This window comes from Coenobita brevimanus, chromosome 66 (genome assembly GCF_032717465.1).
Source record: "Coenobita brevimanus isolate Jiangsu-jjx chromosome 66, ASM3271746v2, whole genome shotgun sequence".
NCBI classification, from domain to species: Eukaryota; Metazoa; Arthropoda; class Malacostraca; order Decapoda; family Coenobitidae; genus Coenobita; species Coenobita brevimanus.
In genome coordinates, this window is record NC_137019.1 from 20,334,856 (window position 1) to 20,355,259 (window position 20,404).

The 20,404-nt window shown below is 42.8% G+C and overlaps 1 protein-coding gene across 1 annotated transcript in view; it reads right to left on the bottom strand.

The window, feature by feature from the left end:
- Positions 1 to 372: 372 nt before the first annotated feature.
- Positions 373 to 20,404, bottom strand: part of N (neurogenic locus Notch protein) — a 194,190-nt gene continuing 174,158 nt past the window's right edge. Inside the window, exons 11-14 of the mRNA XM_080276724.1 lie at positions 14,631 to 18,894; positions 14,297 to 14,420; positions 3,057 to 3,302; positions 373 to 2,654 (exon numbers count right to left, since the gene is read on the bottom strand). Coding sequence (XP_080132850.1) covers positions 1,176 to 2,654; positions 3,057 to 3,302; positions 14,297 to 14,420; positions 14,631 to 18,894 — 6,113 coding nt within the window. The 3' untranslated portion in view covers positions 373 to 1,175. The remainder of the gene's footprint in view (positions 2,655 to 3,056; positions 3,303 to 14,296; positions 14,421 to 14,630; positions 18,895 to 20,404) is intronic.

Sequence of the window (20,404 nt, forward strand, 5' to 3'; positions counted from 1 at the left end):
TGTACATTTGTTCATGTCTTACAGAGAGAATATAAAATATAAAAGAAAATTGTTAAAACTTTGATTCTATCCTGAATTTTTGTTCATATGGTAATAAAAACATAAAAATATACAGTATTTGCAATACAGAAAACCCTCTTTATAATGAGCCTTAATTTATCAAAGTCTGACCTTCACAAACTCGGAACCAACTGAACAATCTTCTCATATACCAAGTACAGTTCGGTATACATAATGGATGCAGCTGGCCAACTGACCAAGGAAATCAGTCTAGCTCTGCTCAGCACTGGATAAACATTTATTGTGCCACTCTGCCACTTATCTACTTTATTGTCTGGCTGTAATTTATGGTTAATGTTATTTTTTTGTGTGTGATTTACAGTATACACTGTATGTACAAATAAAATGCTGAGTTGTACAGTACTGAACAGTATCCAACAAATTAGAGTAATTCTATAGTGAACATGGGTTATAAATTAAGATGACTATTGAACATCAAAAATTACAAATTTTCAGATTTAATGTCACAATGTTTTCCTCAATTAGTTCATTATACAGAGGGTTTACTGTATCCTAAAGAGATCGGGTTGCAAAGTTTCTATGCTACTACTGACATAGCATTAATCTAAAACAAATTAAACGAAGACATTGTCATAAAATTCACATACTAAACAACGTATCACATTTAACATAGTCACTGATAATGAACATTCTGATAAGTCACTGTGATGAGTGATGTGCACAAGCATTCTCCCGTTCTACATATCCCCTAAATATTGAAGTTCATAATGCCTGGAAAAAAAAAATACTAACAGGGATCTAAGTTACATAATTTAGAAATGCAAAATTTTTTTGCTCTGGGCATTGCTAATGAGCACAGCTATCACAGAGCGACCCATGAAAGACACTTCTTATCTCACCACTATAACTATATTGCAATCTGCTCCAAGTGAACACTGTACACAAAAACGGTCCTTCCCGTAATTCACAAGGCTGACAGTATCTATATGTTAAGAGTCGATTGTACTCACTTGCACACTAAGTACAGTGGGATTGTTAAGAACACGATATGTACAAAGGCGGGTATACGCAACCCAGGCAGGTATGGTACATGTAGCACTGTACACTGAGGGCAGCACTGTACACGGTATAATTATTGGCACAATATTCAGGATCTAGATGTATATTGACCCCTGAGAAGGCAGTCCTAGGGGCTGTGAAGGTCCCTGCTGAGGCTGCTGTTGTGGTGGTGGTTGTTGCTGCTGTTGCTGTTGTTGTTGCTGCTGCTGTTGCTGCTGCTGTTGTTGTTGCTGTTGTCCACCTGGAAATATTTGATGATGGGGTGGCATGCCTGGTGGGCCAAGTGGAGATCTTACTCCTTCTGACCAATCACTCTGGCTGCGAGGTGAGGCTGAGGACCACTGGCCAGGTGACTCTGGAGAGGGTGTGGGAAAAGCATCATGAGTGGTTGGTGCGACATTATGTTGGGGTGTCGCTTCCACTCCAGAGTGTTGTGAAGGAGGGGTTGGGTAGTGAGGGTAGAAACTACCAGTACCTTGGTGGTGATGATGATGTGGCTGAGGCTGTTGTTTTTGTTGATGGTGCTGGTGCTGGTGTTGGTGCTGTTGCTGTTGACCTTGCAGACCATAGCCAGTACTACTCCCAGATGGAAATTCAAATCCAGATGTGGCAGTGGCATGTCTCAATGCTGCCATATGGGTGGGAGAGGTGGGCAGAGCTGGTCGCATCTTACCCGGGGAAGTAGTATGACCTGACCCATGTGGGGACTGGACATGCTGAGGAGATGAGTGTGGTGGAGTCATGTGTTGAGGAGGGGATGTAGTCTGTGTCACATGGTGGGGTGGGGATGTGGTTTGGCTCTGTGGAGAAAATGAGGCAGGCATAGACTGCTGGCGTTGGTGGACCACGTGACCCTGGTGATGTGGAGGATTAGCCATCATATTACTGAAGCTAAAGGGATTATTTTCATGGTCGGCCAGCTGTGGCAAATTGTTCATGGACACTGCTGCTTTCACTGACTCCTCATATGGGGGAGGCTGAGTCACACCTATCTCAGTGAAGTGAGGATTCAGCGCACCAATCCCGCCAGTAAAAAGGCCCGTCTCAAAGGGACTTGTGGCAGTTTCAAACATCCCGTGTGGTGATCCAAGGGAATTCAGAGGTGACAGTTGTGTCTGAGACTCCACACTAGGTACACCTGTTGTTTCTCGCTTCTTCTTGATGCTGGAGCTGCGCTTTATTGATGTGGTGCCATCAGGGCTGACAGGTGTATTGATGGGCCCACTCGGGAGGGCCATCACCGTGGACTTTGGCCGTCGAGCCTTGGCTTTGGGTTGGGTGTTAGTTCTTTGTGCAGGCTGAGGTGTCATCTGCTGAGCCATAACAGTTCCTGGGGGCTGCTGACTCTGCTGCTGCACCAGGTGGGATGTGGTCACCACTTGAGCCATCTGAGGGGAGCGTGGGTGGTGCTCACGCAATAGCCTAACAATGTCATGATGGAGACGCTCATTTGCCACATCTTCTGGCAGTCGCTCCATGTTATCTGTGATGTCTCGGTTGGCAAAGTGATCAAGAAGAATCTTGCATGCTTCATAGCTCCCTTCTCTGGCAGCAAGGAAAAGTGGAGTTTCATCCTGAAAATAATAATACAATTAATTACTGTAAAACACAATTTTATAATGATATGTTAAATGCAGAAATGAAGACTGAGCCTATTCAGTTAGATGTCTACCAACAGCTGATATTATTCAGCATTAGGGAGACCCCTCTAATTAGAGCACTTTTGACAAATTCAATATAGAATATAAAAAAATAAATAAATAAACTGAAAATAATTTTCTTGAGTTGAGAAAGTTACATCATCAGTTAATAAAATTGAGAAACTATAAATAATAAATTCCCTTTCATATGAATTAGTTATGTAGCAATATTTCAATATACAGTAGTCACTGAGTTATATTAGATAATCTTATAAACAAAGTAACATCACAAGATTCGAGGCAAAGAATCAACCCTCTTTGGCCAGGAATACATACCCTGTGGTTCTGAGCATCTCGATTGGCACCATGGGCAAGAAGGATTTGCACTGCCTCAACGTTGTTGACCGAGGCCGCCCAGTGAAGAGCTGTCTTGCCCAAGTCATCAGCAGCATTTATGTCAGCATCAGCATTGATTAGGTCTTCCACCATGCCTTCAATTGCCAGTCTGGCAGCCAGGATCAGTGGTGTTGTGCCATCGTTCATCTTAGCATTGAGGTCAGTTGATCGATTGCGGAGAAGTATCTGGAAATGAAGAGGAAATTAACATCAAGCACAAAGGGTTACCCCACTATAGGCCTTTGAGAATGTCTAGTTCAAAGAGACATTCTGGCTCCTGTCACATGATTCTATTCATATAAGGGAATCCATCCATCCACCCATCATCCAATCCTGTGTTGCCCCATGAGGAGTGAAGAGCCTGGGGTTAGGCAAGCTGGTCCTGACATTTAAGATGAGAATGACCAGCCTCACTCATCCCTGGGTGGCATTATGTGAGCAATAAACTCCAGCCACCTCTTGGATATAAACCTGCACCTGCTCAATCTGATTGGGGTGCTGTAATTATTCACTAAACCACCAGGTGCTATAATTTAGTTATATGGTTACCATTCAGTGTAGTAAATGGTTTTCTGGTGTACAGGAAACCATTTGGCTTGTCACTCAGTGTAGTCACACACAGGCAGAAGAAGAGAAAAGAATGAAGGAAAGAAAAACGGAAGAAAGTGGAATCACCAACCCTAAAGTATTAAAATCTATTTCAACTGCTTGCAACAACTTCATGAGCAACCAAGACATTTTAGGATATTATACCTATTACATGAATGCCTTTATAACTAATACTGTAGGCCATTTTTTCATTCTGCTCAATCTAGTGGTGCATTTCTCTATGAAATATGTACAGTATTTACTATCACTCTACTGAGTACATCCATTCCCATCACATGGAGAAGGAAGAATTTAAAAATGACGTAAATACTTGCAGAAACAACACTGTATGCTGCACAGCAGAATGTACTAGTTTATGATGAGTAAGATTAGCCTTTATATAACTCTGAAATGCATGGCAAATACAAAACTGTGACCATTTCATAAGAAGGTCCTAGTTGGATATGATGAGGCTAACAATATAGCCACTTTCAAATAACAGGAACTTCGTTTATGAGGAATTATTACTCAATCACCACTCAACTTTACTCTTAATGAATACTTATTACTCAATTACCACTCATTCACTTTGTAACATTAAAATGGCACATACAAATATGGTACATTTCACAACTTCAGCTATATTTTCAAAATTAAATTACTATCTTGATGTGAAAGAGCGTTGTGGTGTGGATATGGATGTGATTGGAAGTGTTAGGAGAAACACATTGAGGACTGGCCATGTGGAGAGGATGGAGAGTGAGAGACTGACAAGGAGAATGTATGTAAGTGAGGTGGAGGGGGTGAGAGGGAGGAGAAGGCCAAGGATGAGATGGAGGGATGGAGTGGAGAGGTATATGACAGATGGGGGTGTGAACTGGGAGCAGGGCAGTGAAATGGCAGAGGACAGGGAGACGTGGAGGCGATTTGTTTGTGGCCACCCCGTATAATGGATTACAGCATCTGGTAATAGACAGATAGATCTTTAACTAAATTATTCAATATATGAGGAATTAATCATTCACGGCAGAACTTAACCTTCTCATAATCCTCTAACACAGAAGACATCTTCTTACTTTCATTCAGGCTTGCAAAAGCCAATTTCACCCAGTTTTGGTAAAGCATTCCTGGCCAGTAGAGGTTCAATAACACTTTCAATAACCCCATCAGCCCAAGTACAGCATATGTGGAACTACTGTACATGTATTTAATCAGCTAAACTGAGACATCCCTCAGTTGCAGGAGTTATAATCACTTTTGCTGTTTGCTGAAAAGTACAGTCGTCTCCTAATCCGCGGCAATTAGAGACTGGTACCTACCCGCAGATTATGAATTCTGCGGTTTACAAAGTTAAGAACCAATGGGAAAAAAGGATACAGTATTTAGTCTGGACCTTCGTGGAATCCCCCTACAGCACCCTACCTACATCTAACTAGCCAACCCGTCTATCAATAATTGGCGAACCCATCCATCAATTGCTCCAGCCCCATAGGCCTTGATGCACTTCAAAATGTTAGCCTTGTTCTTGTAAATGGTGCAAACTGCTGACTCATTCAGGCTGTACTCCTTGGCCAAGTGTGCAAACTTCTCTCCTTCTCCACTCAACGAATATATGTCCAAACGTTGCATTGGAGGTTGGGGCTGTCCATAACAGAGCTCAGGAACAGGGAACCTTTAAAAAAAAAAAAAAAAAAAAAAAAAAAAAGGGGGGGGGGGGGGCAGGTAGCACTCAGAACTCATGGGGGAACACACGTAGTTGGCGGTTGGTGGGACAAGGTAAACAAAACATGATGGCTATAATGTGCACAGCTGCCACCAGGGCCGGGTTGTGATTGGCTGCTGGGTCTATAGCCATGGAATACATCATGGGTGCCCTGATATTATAAATCTCCTTGGAAATGAGCCACTTTGGAACCTAGGAACCATGTTTTTCGAGTTTTTTCTGTGGAATAAAAATGATAGGGACTGGTTGGGCAGAGTACTGCGGATTACAGATATGTGAATTAGGTGACTTGACTGTATTGTCTAGAAACATATCTACAGAACTCTGTTAAGAGAGGATATACTGTACTACAGTTACTAACATTTGTGAGAGATGATGCCTTGTGATCCTAGGTGTGTCAGGTGCAAAATGGAGAGGGTGCTTGTGTACTGTATGTTGCTTTTGGGTTTTATTCATTACTGTATTATTAGATTTTTACTATTTGGTCAGGGTGGAAAGCTGTTATTGTGTTCAGCCTGAACTACTGTACGCTTCTGCTGATGCTTGTCATTTTGTTTTGGTTTGTGGTGACATGTTTGCATAGTATTTCATGAGCATACTGGCTTGTTCAGCATTTCTGTTTATAACACCTGCGTTGTGTCAAACCAGTGTTGGAGACTGTGATACAACAAACTGTTTTGTATCATCTGGTAATGTTTCCTGTGTAATTGCTATGACACTTCTTAAGTTTTCTGATCTATTTCTTTCTCTGTGATCTTTAAGCTTATTTTAAAGTTTTGTGCAGGTACTGTACTTGAGTGACTGACTGTGTAGTGTGTATTGTAATGTGTGTGTGTGTGTGTGTTGTGCTTGACTTTATTCTCTATCCTGTTCTGGAATGTACAAGGAGCGAATGATGAGGTGAAAGAGAGAGAGAGAGATTGTCCAGGTGCTTGAGGGTGCGAAAGTGGATGTATGTGGAATAACTGAAACAAAATGGAGAGGAGAAAGTGTGAGAGAATGGGAGTATGGATGGGGTATATGTGCAGGAGTAGGTGAGAATGAGAGGGCAAAGGAAGGAGTATGTATAGTTGTGAGTAAAAGATGGAAGAAGAGCATAAGACAGTATGGATCAGTTGGGTCAAGGATTGTGTGGGTAAAGTTGAAAGTTGGAATACAAATGTGGGCGATTGTGTGTGTGTATGTGCCAACGCAAGATCGTTCTAGAAGAGTGAGAGAAGAGTTCTGGACAAATGTGGAAATGTGCATGGAAAAGTTTGGAAGGAATGAGAGAGTGTTTTTGATTGGTGATATGAATGGTAAAGTTGGGAATGTGAAGGTGGATGGAATAGTTGGTGAGTGGGGTGTGCCTGCTGAGATAGATGAGAATGGGAGTGCGTTAGTGGACATTTGTGCTGGGAGGGGGTTGGTGATAGCCAATACCCTCTTCAGGCATAAAATGATCCACAGGTATACATGGCGAGTGATGAGAAGGGTGGGTGGTGAACTGAATGAAAGGAAGACAATGATTGATTATGTGTGTGTGGATGAAAGGATGCGAAGATGTGTAAAGGATGCAAGAGTGTATAGAGGTTGGGGGAGTGGACTTTCTGACCACTACTTGGTGGTTGCCAGAATTAGAATGCAAGTAAGATGGAGGAATAGAAGAAGGGAAAGACGAGAAGAAGGAGTAGTTGCAAGGAGAGTGGAAAGGTTACAAGAAGATGAGAAAAAGGCAGAGTATAAGAGAGAAGTGGAGGAACGATTGGGCAAATATGAATTGGAGCAGATGGGAGACGTGGAAGGTGTGTGTAAGATATTTACAGAAGAAATAGGTGCAGCATGTGATGTGGTGTGTGGAAGGAAGAGAAGACGGAGGGGGGTGCAAGGAACAGCGTGGTGGACTGAAGAGGTGAAACAGGCTGTGGCACTAAAGAAGAAAGCATACAATGAATGGATGAGAAATAGGGACGTGGAAGAAGTTGAGAGGCGGAAGAGAGAGTTATATGTAGAAAGAAAGAGAGAGGTGAAAAGATTAGTAAGAGAGAGTAAGAAGAGAGTGGATGAGGAATTTGGAAGGAATTTGAGTGTAAAGTGGAGGGACTGTAAGAAAATGTTCTGGAGAGAAGTGAAAAGAGTAAGACAGGGTGGAAGTGAAGTTAGCAGGGGAGTGAAAGATAAAAATGGTAGATTACTAGTGGAGATGGGAGAAAAAGTGAACAGATGGAGAGAACACTTTAAGGAATTGTTGAACGTAGAGGATGGAAGTAATGCGAGTATAAGTGGCTGGGGAATGGCTGGGAGAAGGAGGGAGGTGAGAAGACAGGAAGAAATCAGTAGGATAGAAGTTGTGGAAGCATTGAAGAAAGTTAAATCGGGGAAAGCCCCAGGAATTGATGGAGTGTGTGGTGAAATGCTGAAGCATGGGGGAGAGATAGTAGTAGAATGGATGTGGAAGATGTGCAGACTGGCCTGGGAGGAAGGTAGAGTCCCGGAGGATTGGAAGTCAGGTATAATTATTCCCTTGTACAAAGGAAAAGGGGGAAAAAGAAGTGTGTGGTAATCATAGGGGCATTTGTCTTCTTAGTATAATAGGAAAAGTGTATGGTAGGATACTTATAGACAGAGTTAGAGAAAGAACAGAGAAATTAGTTGGAGAAGAACAGGGAGGCTTTAGGAAGGGAAGAGGTTGTGTAGATCAGATATTCATTCTTAGATCTTTAGTGGAAAAGTTTCTAGAGAAGGGAAAGAAGTTGTATGCGGCTTTCATGGATTTGGAGAAAGCATATGACAGGGTGGATAGACAAGGATTGTGGAAAGTGTTAAGAATATATGGAGTAGATGGGAAGTTGCTGAATGCTGTGAAGAGTATGTACGATGGTGCGAAGGCTGCAGTGCGTGTGGATGGTGAACTAAGTGAATTTTTCTCTTTGAAAGTTGGGTTGAAACAGGGATGTGTCATGTCTCCATGGTTGTTCAATCTGTACATGGATGGGGTAATAAAAGAGGTACAAGGTAGGGTAGTGGATGTTGGAGTGGCCCTGGTGAGAGAGGATAGTGTTTGGAAACTCCCTGTACTGTTGTTTGCAGATGATACTGTGTTGTTAAGTGAAGACGAAGGGGAGCTGCAAGGCTTGGTGGATGAGTTTGAGAGAGTGTGTAAGAAACGGAATCTAAAGGTGAATGGAGGGAAGAGTAAAGTGATGGTCTTTGAGAGAGGTGAAGTTAGTGAATGTACAGCGAGGTTGGATGGTGAGGAATTGGAAAATGTGAGTACGTTTAAGTACTTGGGTAGTGTGATGAGTAAGGATGGAGGTTTGGAGGGTGAAGTGCTTGAAAGGGTACAGCAGGGAAGAAAGGTTGCTGGTTCTTTGAAAGCAGTGATAAGAAACAGGGAAGTGAGCATGGAAGTGAAAAAGTTACTACATGACAGTATTGTGATACCAACTCTAACGTACGGTAGTGACGCTTGGACATTGTTGGAAGGACACAAGTCAAGAGTGAGAGCAGTGGAAATGAGTTATTTAAGAGGAGCCTGTGGAGTCACATGGAGAGACAGGCTGACGAATGAGGATATAAAGGAGCATTGTGGTGTTGATGTGGATGTGATAGGAAGCGTTATGAGGAACACACTGAGGTGGTTTGGCCATGTGGAGAGGATGGAGGGTGAAAGACTGACGAAGAGAGTGTATGTGAGTGAGGTGGAGGGGGGAAGAGGGAGGGGGAGGCCGAGGATGAGATGGAGGGATGGGGTGGAGAGGTATATGAGAGAGGGGGGTGTGAGTTGGGAGCAGGGCAGTGAAATGGAGGGGGACAGGGCGACTTGGAGGCGATTTGTTTGTGGCCACCCCAAACGGGATTGAGGCGTCTGGCAATAGTTAGATAGATAGTTCTGTTTCGCAAGTGCAGAACTGCATATACTGTGTATACATATAATATATATATATAGTGTATATATATGATGATAATGATGATGCTATATATATTTTTTAATGTAACGAAGTAGGAACCAATGGCTAGAAGCCCACATTGGGATGTACTGGGGTATTCCTAATGCTGCTCTTTGGTGTGTTTTCAGTCTGCATTTTTTTTTTTTTTTAATTATTGTACTACACTGCTCTATCAATGTCACTGTAAGTTTGTTGTTTCAATCGGTGAATCAGATTACTGCACTGTGTCGTTAGTAAACCATTTCCAATATGCACTGTTGCAGTTTGCAAATGTCTTTATTTTGTTTGTTCTAAATTAGTCAGTTTTCGTGTTGGTTCTTATGATAATGGGGCAATAGTTTGATGTAAGCTGTTTTAGTTGTTCTCTAGGAATCGACAGTAAATGAGATGAGAGAGAGCAGTAAGAAATGTCTGGGGAGTTTGATAAGAAGACTACCTGGTAAGTTAACTGCATACATTCAGCAGTGTTGTTCAGAATGTTGTGGGAAAGAAGTTATATGGCAATGTGTTGTTTCATGTTAATCTGTGTACTGTGCACTGCAATAAGAATTAAAGTTGTCTCCTATTATTACATATGGCAGGAAATGAAATTAGTTATCCAGGCTATGGATGGAATCTTGTAGGGAAGTGGCTCAAACCTGCTATACATGGAGATCTACCATCAGGCTGAAAAGATATATGAATGCTAGTAGCTTATGATCAATGGTCTCAAAAAGTATGCCAAACATAAAGGAAGTGTGGCTGTTGGGTGTTTGGTGACAACTGCCAAGTTGGATGTAAATGCTGATTATGATGATTTAATATATCTCACTTCTAATTTCCATTAGCTGCACTTCTAAGATGCTCTTAGGAGGAGGCACATAGGACTGTGTTTGTTTGCTGAATTGTGTCTTGCATGCACACACACACGCACAAGTGTGAACACATGCACACAATTATATATATATATATTTACAGTAATCCCTCTACTATCTGATGTAATAGAGCCAAAAGCATGTTCAGAAAGTGGTCCCATCTGGAAAGTGGGCCTCTGGCCCCTGGCCTGGTACTAAGGACCCTAATCCAGCTTAACTTTGAAAGCCACCTAAATAACTCCCTACTGGATATGCATAGCACCTATTTAAACCTATTTAAGACCCTATTCACACCAATAATGGTCATAAAGCATGAAGTAAATGAAAAGGAACCAGAGAATGAGGAATTAGAAGTATGGAAAATAGTTAAGTGTACAGGGTACTTACAGCACGTCTGTGGCCGGCTCCTCGTAGGCTCAGGTAGTGGTGAAAATGCTCTTGAAGCACGTACAGTTATCCAGTGTTGTGCTACACTGAATTCTTTGCACTGTGATTTATAATTGTTTAACACTGAACGTTGTTCTTAATTGCGCCATGCAACTTTCAACTACCACTTTGCACTCCACACTTAAAATCTTTGCACTCTAAAGACTAATTTCTTAACACTGCACAACACTGTAAATTCCCATGTGGACTGGTGGCGAGGTATTGCAGTTTATTCACAAAAACGTGCACGTGCGCCATGGATTGCGATGAACATCCACCCTCGACAGTGTTTAGGCAGTAACTGAGGACAGGGTTGCCAGATCTGAGCTCCTCCACATTACCAAACTCCTCAATTTTCATTACAAAACTTAACTTTTCATTACCATTTTCTTAAAGGAAGCATTTATTCTTCACTATTATTATATATGCAAATGGAAATAATCACTCTCCTTATAATCATCAGCATGTTTATTTCTGCACTATGTATGCTAGCAGATTAAAGAATGCAGACAGTTCACCATCTCCACTCTCTATATCTTTATACATGTGAAAAATCTGTCTGGTAATGGATCATGCTGATTCACTACCAAACGAACTTTTCAGTACCAAATTGGCCCACATTTGGTAATGAAAAATACCAAATGGCAACCATGACTGGGGAGGGGGGAGGAAGGAAGGGGTGAAGGGGCTGTGATGTAAACAGCTGTTTGGCGCCGGATGGCAATTTCAAATTATGGGTGAGAAAAAATTCGGATTTTGGGGGGATTTTTTTTCTTTTTTTTTTTTGGCCATTTTTGGGTCTCGAAGGTCCAGGCTCACAATGTCCAGTAAGGGGGGAGTCTGAAAAGTGGGCGTCCGGATAGTACAGTGATTACTGTAAATATATAGTAATCACTGTACTATCCGGACTCCCCACTTACCAGACATTATGGGCCTGGACCTTCGGAACCCAAAAATGGCCAAAAAAAGAAAAAAAATCCCCCGAAAATCAGAATTTTTCCCCACCCATAAATTGATATTGCTGGGCGGCGCCAAACACCTGTTTACACTACGGCCCCTTCACCTCTTCCTTCCTCCCCCCTCCCCAGTCATGGTTGCCATTTGGTATTTTTCATACCAAATGTGGGCCAATTTGGTACTGAAGAGTTCGTTTGGTAATGAATCAGCATGATCCAATATCAAACAGATTTTTCACATGTATGAAGATATACAGAATGGAGATGGTGGACCGTCTGCTTTCCTTGATTAATCTGCTAGCATACATAGTGCAAAAACAAACATGCTGCTGATTATAAGGAGAGTGATTATTTCCATTTGTACATAAAATTATTGAAGAATAAAGGCTTCCTTTAAGAAATTGGTAATGAAAAGTTAAATTTGGAAATGAAAATTGAGGAGTTTGGTAATATGGCCGAGTTCAGATCTGGGAACCCTGTCCCCAGTTACTGCCTAACCTTCATTCAGGGAAGACTTCCATCGCAGTGGATGCCACACGTGCTCGTTTTTTTTTTAATGAATAATCAGTGAATAAACTGCAATACCTTGCCACTAGACCACATGGGAATTTACAGTGTTGTGCAGTGTTAAGAAATTAGAATTTAGAGTGCAAAGGATTAAGTGTGGAGTGAGCGTGGAGTGCAAAGTGGTAGTTGAAACTGGCGTGGTGCAATTAAAAAGAATGTGCAGTGTTAAACAATTATAACTCACAGTTCAAAGAATTAAGTGTAGCACAACACTGGATTACTATACGTGCTTCAAGAACATTTTCAAAACTACCAGAGCCTTAGAGAGTTAGAGGAGGAGGCCACAGACGTGCTGTAAGTACATTACCCTGTACACTGCTGGGCTTAAGTATTTTCCATACTCACTTCTAATTCCTCATTCTCTGGTTACGTTTCATTTATTTCATGCTTTATGTCCATTACTGATGTGAATAGGGTCTTAAATAGGTTTAAATAAGTGTCATGCATGTCCGGTAGGGAGTTATTTAGGTGGCTTTCAAAGTTAGGCTGGGTTAGGGTCATAAGTACCAGTCCAGCAGGCAGAGGCCCAGTTTCCAGATGGGACCACTTTCCAGACATGCCTTTGGCTCTATTACATCGGATAGTAGAGGGACTACTGTGTATATCCATCATCCAATCCTATGTTGCCCCACGAGAAGCATAAGAGCCCGGGGCAGGCAAACTGGTCCTGACATTTAAGGTGAGAGTGACCAGCCTCACTCATCCCTGAGTGGCATTATGTGAGCAATAAACCTCAACCAATCCTTGGATATAAACCTACAAAGGCTCAATCTCACTGGAGTGCCTTAATTATCTACTAAACCACAAGGCATCATAATTTGATTATATGGTTACCACCAAGCATAGTAAATGGTTTCCTGGTGTAGGCTACAGGAAACCATTTGGCTTGTCAGTCAGTGCAGTCACCCATAGGCAGAAAGAAAAGGAATGAATGAAGGAAAGAAAGACAAATAAGGGAGTGTAAAGTCACTCATAGGCAGAAGGATGAGGAAAGAATGAAGTAAAGAAAAACTGAAGAGGAAGGAAGGAAAGGAGGGAGGAGAGGAAAGGGCAGACAAATGAGAGCAGCAATACATCGATTGAGTGGATGGTGAGCCCCCATATATATATATATATATATATATATACACACACACACACACACACACACACAGTACATGTATACATTTATGCAGTGCTGTATATGTTTTCCCTATTAAACTTATGTTGGTCACATTTACATATGAATTCCCCAGATCCACTGATGACAAAAATATCTTAATACTGTACATAGCCTTCATCACCCACAGCCTCTACCATCTATTGTACTGCAAAATTTTGATCTACTGCACCTCTGGGAAACCACTCCAGCCATTTCTCATCAGATATTGTACACTGCTATGTGTATCTACCACACCAGTTGGAATGATGGCCTTGTTTTGCACATGAGTTTGCAACTCCCGGTGGTGAATGAAGTTTTTCACTTGCATAAAGCTAACAGGGATGTATACCTGTCTCCTAACATTAGATGTTCAGAACTATGGCAGTTAATCTTGGGCCCTTACACCTCAAAGAAGTACAGCAATGTGGGACTTTCATCATCTCATCTCATCAGCCGTTTGAGTGTGCACTGCAGGACCACCCTATCCCGGCTGAAGTGGGGACGACACAGCCAATGTATCTCTACCAAGTGGATTAGGCTGTCTGGTGGAGATTGTATGTAGGGTGAAGTCCTGGTAAGTGTAACTATAGTGTTGGAGTGGCTTTAGATGTGTGTGCGGTCTATGAACCAAGTGTAATCGGCCCATGCAAGCCAACTGGGTGCAAGCATACTTTATAGTATGCGACACTGGTTCAATCACAGCACCCCTTATGTCTGCCAATGCAGTACATGGCCAGAAGAACGTTTCCAAAATTTATTACCCTTGCGGGGTGCGAACCCTCGTTCTTCAGTGTACGAACACTGCATACTTTACCACTGTACCATAGAGGCTTCAATGTGGGACTGGCTGTAAGAATTTTATAATACAATATACTAAGAACATTACCTTATGCCTGGACAGTTTTTACACCAAATTAATTCATCTTTACTTTTACAAAGCAGTTTAATCAGACACTCTATTCTTGAAATTAATTATTAAACTACTGAGTGGCTTACCTGGAAGACTCCTTGAGCATCTGCTGACACAGCAGCATGAAGTGGAGTACGTCCAGTTGCATCCTGAGCATTAGCATCAGCCTTTGCATCCAACAATCTCTTAGCAGCATCAGCACGGGCATATCTGAAAGAAGGGAAGTGGGAGGGAAGCATTAACTAATGTTTATGGTGTGCTGGGGGAGGGGGAAGGGGATCCACTTTCCAAGACATCAACCTACTGTAGTGATGGACTTCAAATATATTTTTCATATAACAACATCATTTTTTACTTCATCTGCTTACTGCACAACTTCTGTAAGATGTGGATTTACAAGAGATGACTAGAAATTGTTACCTGGCAGCCAAATGTAGTGATGTCTCCCCTGTTCGATCCATCTTGGCATTGAGTTTGGCCCCTTGTTCAATTAGTTCTTGTATAACTGCTGCAGAGCCATCCTTATCATCCTCATCAGTGTGGCTCTCCAGACCACCCCCTCTATATGACGCAATCATAAGGGGTGTGAGACCCATCGGCCCCTTGGGGTCCACCTCTCCTGCAATCCGCTGATCTTCTGTTTCCACTTGTGGAGGGGTAAAAGTTAATAGATCTGGATTCTTAATGTCTGCAGCATCCAGGTGTTGCTGTGTCCACACTCGTTGGTCATTGGTGTCATCATAATCAGTGAGGTGAGTCTGGTCCGAGTACCCAGCCTCATGTCGTGATCGTTTGATAGGTGGATGCTCACTGTCATCATCAGACCAGTCTCCAATTGTGCTGGGCATTGGCAGATTCTGACTTATCCCATCTCCATCAGGCAGGCCTGCCAAGTGGTGATGAGAAGAGCCCTTATTGAAGCTGTGCATCTCCTGACCATCAGGCTTCCTCCGTGCTGGTTCAGTCCCAGCTCCAGAGCTGCTGCTATACTTGGGGAAGAAACCCTCTGGGAACCATGTAATGCCCCTTGATCTTTTACGGTTGTTGGTGATGACCATAAATAATATTCCAACAAGAACCAGTGTGAAAACAATGCCCACAATAGCATACATATACCCAGGGGTTGGGGTCTGTGGTAGGTTTTCATAGACCTTGGCAATAGGTACTCCCGGGTCACTACCAAGGCGAAGTTTATTTGCAGCTAGAAAGTTTGCCATGTCAGTGACACTTTCAAAACACTGATCATCCTTTTCACAACGTCTTCTGTCAATTTCAAAATACACCAACAGTCCCTGGATTCCATCTCTGTTGTAAGGATAGATCATTTCCTCCCCAGACTGATCCTTTTTAACAGACAAATGCATTCTGAGGAGGTTGCTAAGATTTCGGGTGAACTGCTTCTTCACAGATCTAAATCCAGCTTCATCAATCTCTACAACAATTTGCAGGCCCTCTCCCATGATAGAAGGAGGATCTTTTTCACAGTCAAGGCCATCCCAGCCACACTCAGCAACATTACAACCTTGATCACAGTGGCCATTTTCATAGTTAGTTTGGCAGAAAGCATCATAAACAGGATGGCACGGCTCAAGTGTCTTATGACAGTCTAGACCATCAAATAAACATTCTGTGTTGTTGCATTCAGTGTTGCAGACTCCATCACCAAACACCTGAATGCAGTCAATATCAGCTTTGCAAAAGGCCCAAGGGTTCCTCCCAAGTGTGCATTCATAGCCATCATATTCACATGCTGAACTGCTACACTCAGGGTCACATCGCATGTTGTTCTTCTTTTCCTGGCAACGATGAAGCTCACACTTTTCTCGCTCCATTGTCATGTTAGTTATGTAAGCCCTGTCAACTACCTTGCCAATACCCCCTCTGAAAGTAGGATCATTTACCTCACATCTCTGGCCATTCCAAGTTGGAGGACAATGGCATTCATAATAGGTTATTCTGTCCAAGCAGTTGCCATTGTGTGTGCAAGGATTTGGCATGCATGCACTGACTGGCTGCCTCTTAGGAACACATTCAATTCCTTGTGCATATGGCCTGCATATTTCTCCTGGACGGCATGGATTGGAGGCACAGTCATCACTTGGAAATTCACATGACTTACCAGTGAACTTCTCAGGGCAAAGGCAGGAAAAGCCGTGATCATTGTTATTACAAACTCCACCATTCTGGCAGGGAGACTCGGCACAAAAATCTCTCTTACTCTCACAATGACGCCCCATGTATCCTGGACGACAGTTGCACCTGTAGTCATTAACTAGCTGAACACAGTCCGCTGTCCCCTCTGCCACACAAGGAAAGCTAAGGCACTCATTCACATCACCTTCACATCGTGCACCTACATACCCTGGCTTGCAGCGACACTCAAAACCACCGACTTTATCCACACATGTTCCTCCATTGTGACAAGCCCCTTCATAGCAGTCATTAGTGTTGATTTCACAAAGCTTACCAAGAGTGCCATGAGGGCATGAGCATTGAAAGCCATTTACCTGATCATGACATACTCCTCCATTCTGGCAGGGATTATTTGGTTTACAATCATCAACATTGTATTCACAATTGGGTCCTTGGAAGCCAGGAAGACAAGTACACGAGTATGTGCCTATATGGTCATTGCAGGTTGCACCATTCATGCAAGGCTGGGAATCACATTCTTTGATTTCATGCTGGCAGTAAGATCCTGTGTAGCCATTAGCACACTCACAACGGTGAGTATTACCAAAGTCCCTACACTTGCCATTGTGAAGGCAGAGTTCTGAAGGAGGAACACCCTTACTCTCAGCTGCTGTAGCACATGACACCATCTCTACATCACAAAGCAGCCCGGTCCAACCAGGTGGGCATTCACACTTGTAGCGATTCTTATTCTGCTTGCAAACACCGTTGTTAAAACAGGGTGAGGGGGAACACCAATCCACCAGATTTTCACATCGCTCTCCAGTGTACCCATACTGACAGTGGCATGTGAAAAACCCAACATGGTCACTGCAGGTACCTCCATTGTTGCAAGGGTTAGAATGGCATTCATTTATGCGATGCTGGCAGTGGGAACCTGTAAACCCAGTGATGCACTCACAAGTGTAGTTGTTTATGCCATCAATGCAACTACCATTGTTCATACAAGATGTTGGGGTGCAGTCTTCATCATTAATTTCACAGTTTGTTCCTGAAAACCCTAAGGGACATGTGCATGTATAAGAATTGACATAATCATTACATGTTGCTCCATTCTGGCAAGGATTTGAATCACACTCATTGAGGTCATGTTCACAATTTGTGCCTCCAAAGCCATCAACACAAAGGCATGTATATTCTCCAATGTCATCCAAGCATGTGCCACCATTCAGGCAGGGTTGCAGTGCACAATCATCTGTATTGATGGTGCATTCTCGCCCTTCATATCCAACTGAACATTCACAGGAGTATGATCCATTGGTGTTGTGACAAGTTGCTCCATTTTTACATGGAGAAGGAGACACATGGCATTCATTAATGTCCTCATCACACAAACGACCAGTGTAGCCCAATTCACACTCACAGGTAAAGTCTAAAAAGTTTGCTGTTGGTGTGCATCTAGCATCATGTCGACATTTGTTAGGTGTGCATGGGTCCATTCGAACCTCACAGTTTTGTCCTGTGTGAGGCAGTTCACAAATACATTTGTACGAATTCACCAAATCTATGCAAGTGCCTCCATTCTTGCAAGGCCGACTGCGGCAGTCATCAATGTTGGCCTCACAATTTCGACCTGAATAACCAGGTGGACAAGTACAACTGTAGGCATTGAGGGAGTCTCGACAAGTACCTCCATGCTGACAGGGATTTGACTGGCACTCGTCAATTTCATGCTCACATCGATGTCCGGTGAATCCAGGAGGGCATTTGCAGATAAATCTGTTAACATCATCATAACAAGAACCCCCATTAAGGCAAGGGTCACTAGCACATTCATTAACATTGGAGAGACAGCGAGCATCATAGTAACCTGAAGGACACTGGCAGCGGAAACCATTTACCTGGTCAATACACACTCCACCATTGGCACACGGCTGGGAAAGACAGTCATCGATATTGGTCTCGCAGTGGCGGCCTGTGTAGCCTGGTTCACATTCACATCTGTATTCATTTATCTCATCTCTGCACTTGGCACCATTGTGACAAGGGTTACTGAAGCACTCGTTGATGTTGTACTCGCAGTTGACACCAGCAGTACCATTGACACAAATGCACTTGTAACTGTTGATAAGGTTTTTGCAGGTACCTCCATGCTGGCAGGGAGCTGACATACACTCATCAATTTCAGTCTGACACAGTAACCCAGTATAACCAGCATGGCAGGAACAAGTGAAAGAGTTGTTACCATCAATACAGACACCATGACGGCATGGTGACGAGAGGCAATCATCGATGTTGGTCTCACATTTAGTGCCAGTGAAACCTGGGCTGCAGCGGCAAGTGTACCCTGCCACACGATCAATACATGTGCCACCATGCTGACATGGCTCTGAAGCACAATCATCAATGTTAATGTGACACTGCCGTCCTGTGAATCCTTGTGGGCAGCTGCACCTATAATCGTTGATGAGATCACTACATACACCACCGTTATGGCAAGGGTGGGAGGCACATTCATCCACATCATCCTCACAGTGTTGCCCAGTGTAACCTGCAAGAGAAATATAAATATTACAAAATGCAAGTATCATGTATTGACTGAATTTTTTATCAGAAAAATATTCCAAGAAAGAGCTAAGATACTGTTACATGTAACTATCATATTTATTAGGAGGCTATTTACAAAGTGACAAATGGTTTATGGTACAAACGGCTTATATAAAAAACATTAAACCTGGTGACTGCACTATCAACGGAGTTCTATGGCATTTTTTATGGCATTTTCCAGTTTCCATTTGCATACACAATACGAACTTATACAGTAATAAGGATGATAGCATTCCTTGTTTAATTACACGTCTAAATTACACATATATCATTACCATCATCCAAACTCTGCTTTTCAATTTACACACAGGGTGGGAGAAAGTATGGTTCAGATATCATGTGGGCCAAGTTAAATTTGATAAGTTTCATTTCTGATAACTTGTAGTCGATGATCCAGCTTTGTGCAGGATTTTGGCACTAGCATTGCTCGTGGTAGGTGGTGGCGACCATCATCCACTCACTCGATGTTGTGCTGCCTGCTTCTTCCTTAGCCTTTATCGTTCTTTTTCTGTGCCTGCCCTGCCTTCTTCCTATTTCTCCCATCTTTCTTGTCACTTCTTATTGCTTTTCTTTCCTTTACAGGTGACTTTACATTGAATGACAAGCCAAATGGTTTCCTGTAAGCCAAGAAACCATTTACAACGCTGGGTGGTAACCTTAACCCAAACTATACGTACTCCGTACGTGTCAGCAAGTGGGTTGGTGCAGGGTTAGTGCCCCTCTCCATAAAACAAATAACTCAAAGTCAAATGGCCACCCCTTAGGGGATTATGGCGTCTGGCAATAGATAGACAGATAGATTCTTATTGTTCTTCTTCCAGTTCTGATATTCCATACTGTACCAGGAGTTACGAAGGTGCTTGAACTACAAGTGGTGTGTGATGTCTGTGATGAGATCACACCTCTAAATGTAACCACGACTGTTAACTGGATTAACAATTTATGAATGGGAAATGAGAACTAGACATTTTAATAATGTGAGTATATACATGAATGTGAGAACCTTTATTCTTTCCGGCATGGTTTACCGTTAATTGAATTTTTAAAAACTGTTTTGTAGTTTAGATTTTCATGTCTCAACTAATGGAAGAGGTTATCATATCAGCCATCATTGCATTGGTTCACACACTTCCTCCAGCGATCACACCAACAAAGTAACCAAGTCCTGAGTCGCTCGGTAAACAAGTAGCCCTTTCCGTGGTGAGCCGCGCGACGGTAAAGGCGAAGCAAGTAAGGGCGGGTATTGCCTGAGTTTGCCCATGTGGCAGACCCTTAGCGCAGTGGTCCGCTGAGCTGAGGTCGCGTGCCTGAGAAAGTGTGACCGCGGGGCTGCCAACACGATGCCAGTATTCGCCAGACTCAACTTTACTTCATAATTCCTCACACTGGAGATCATCACCACAGGTCCAAAGCATCTCTCGCTGCAAGGAATGCCACACCATAAATCCGCAATA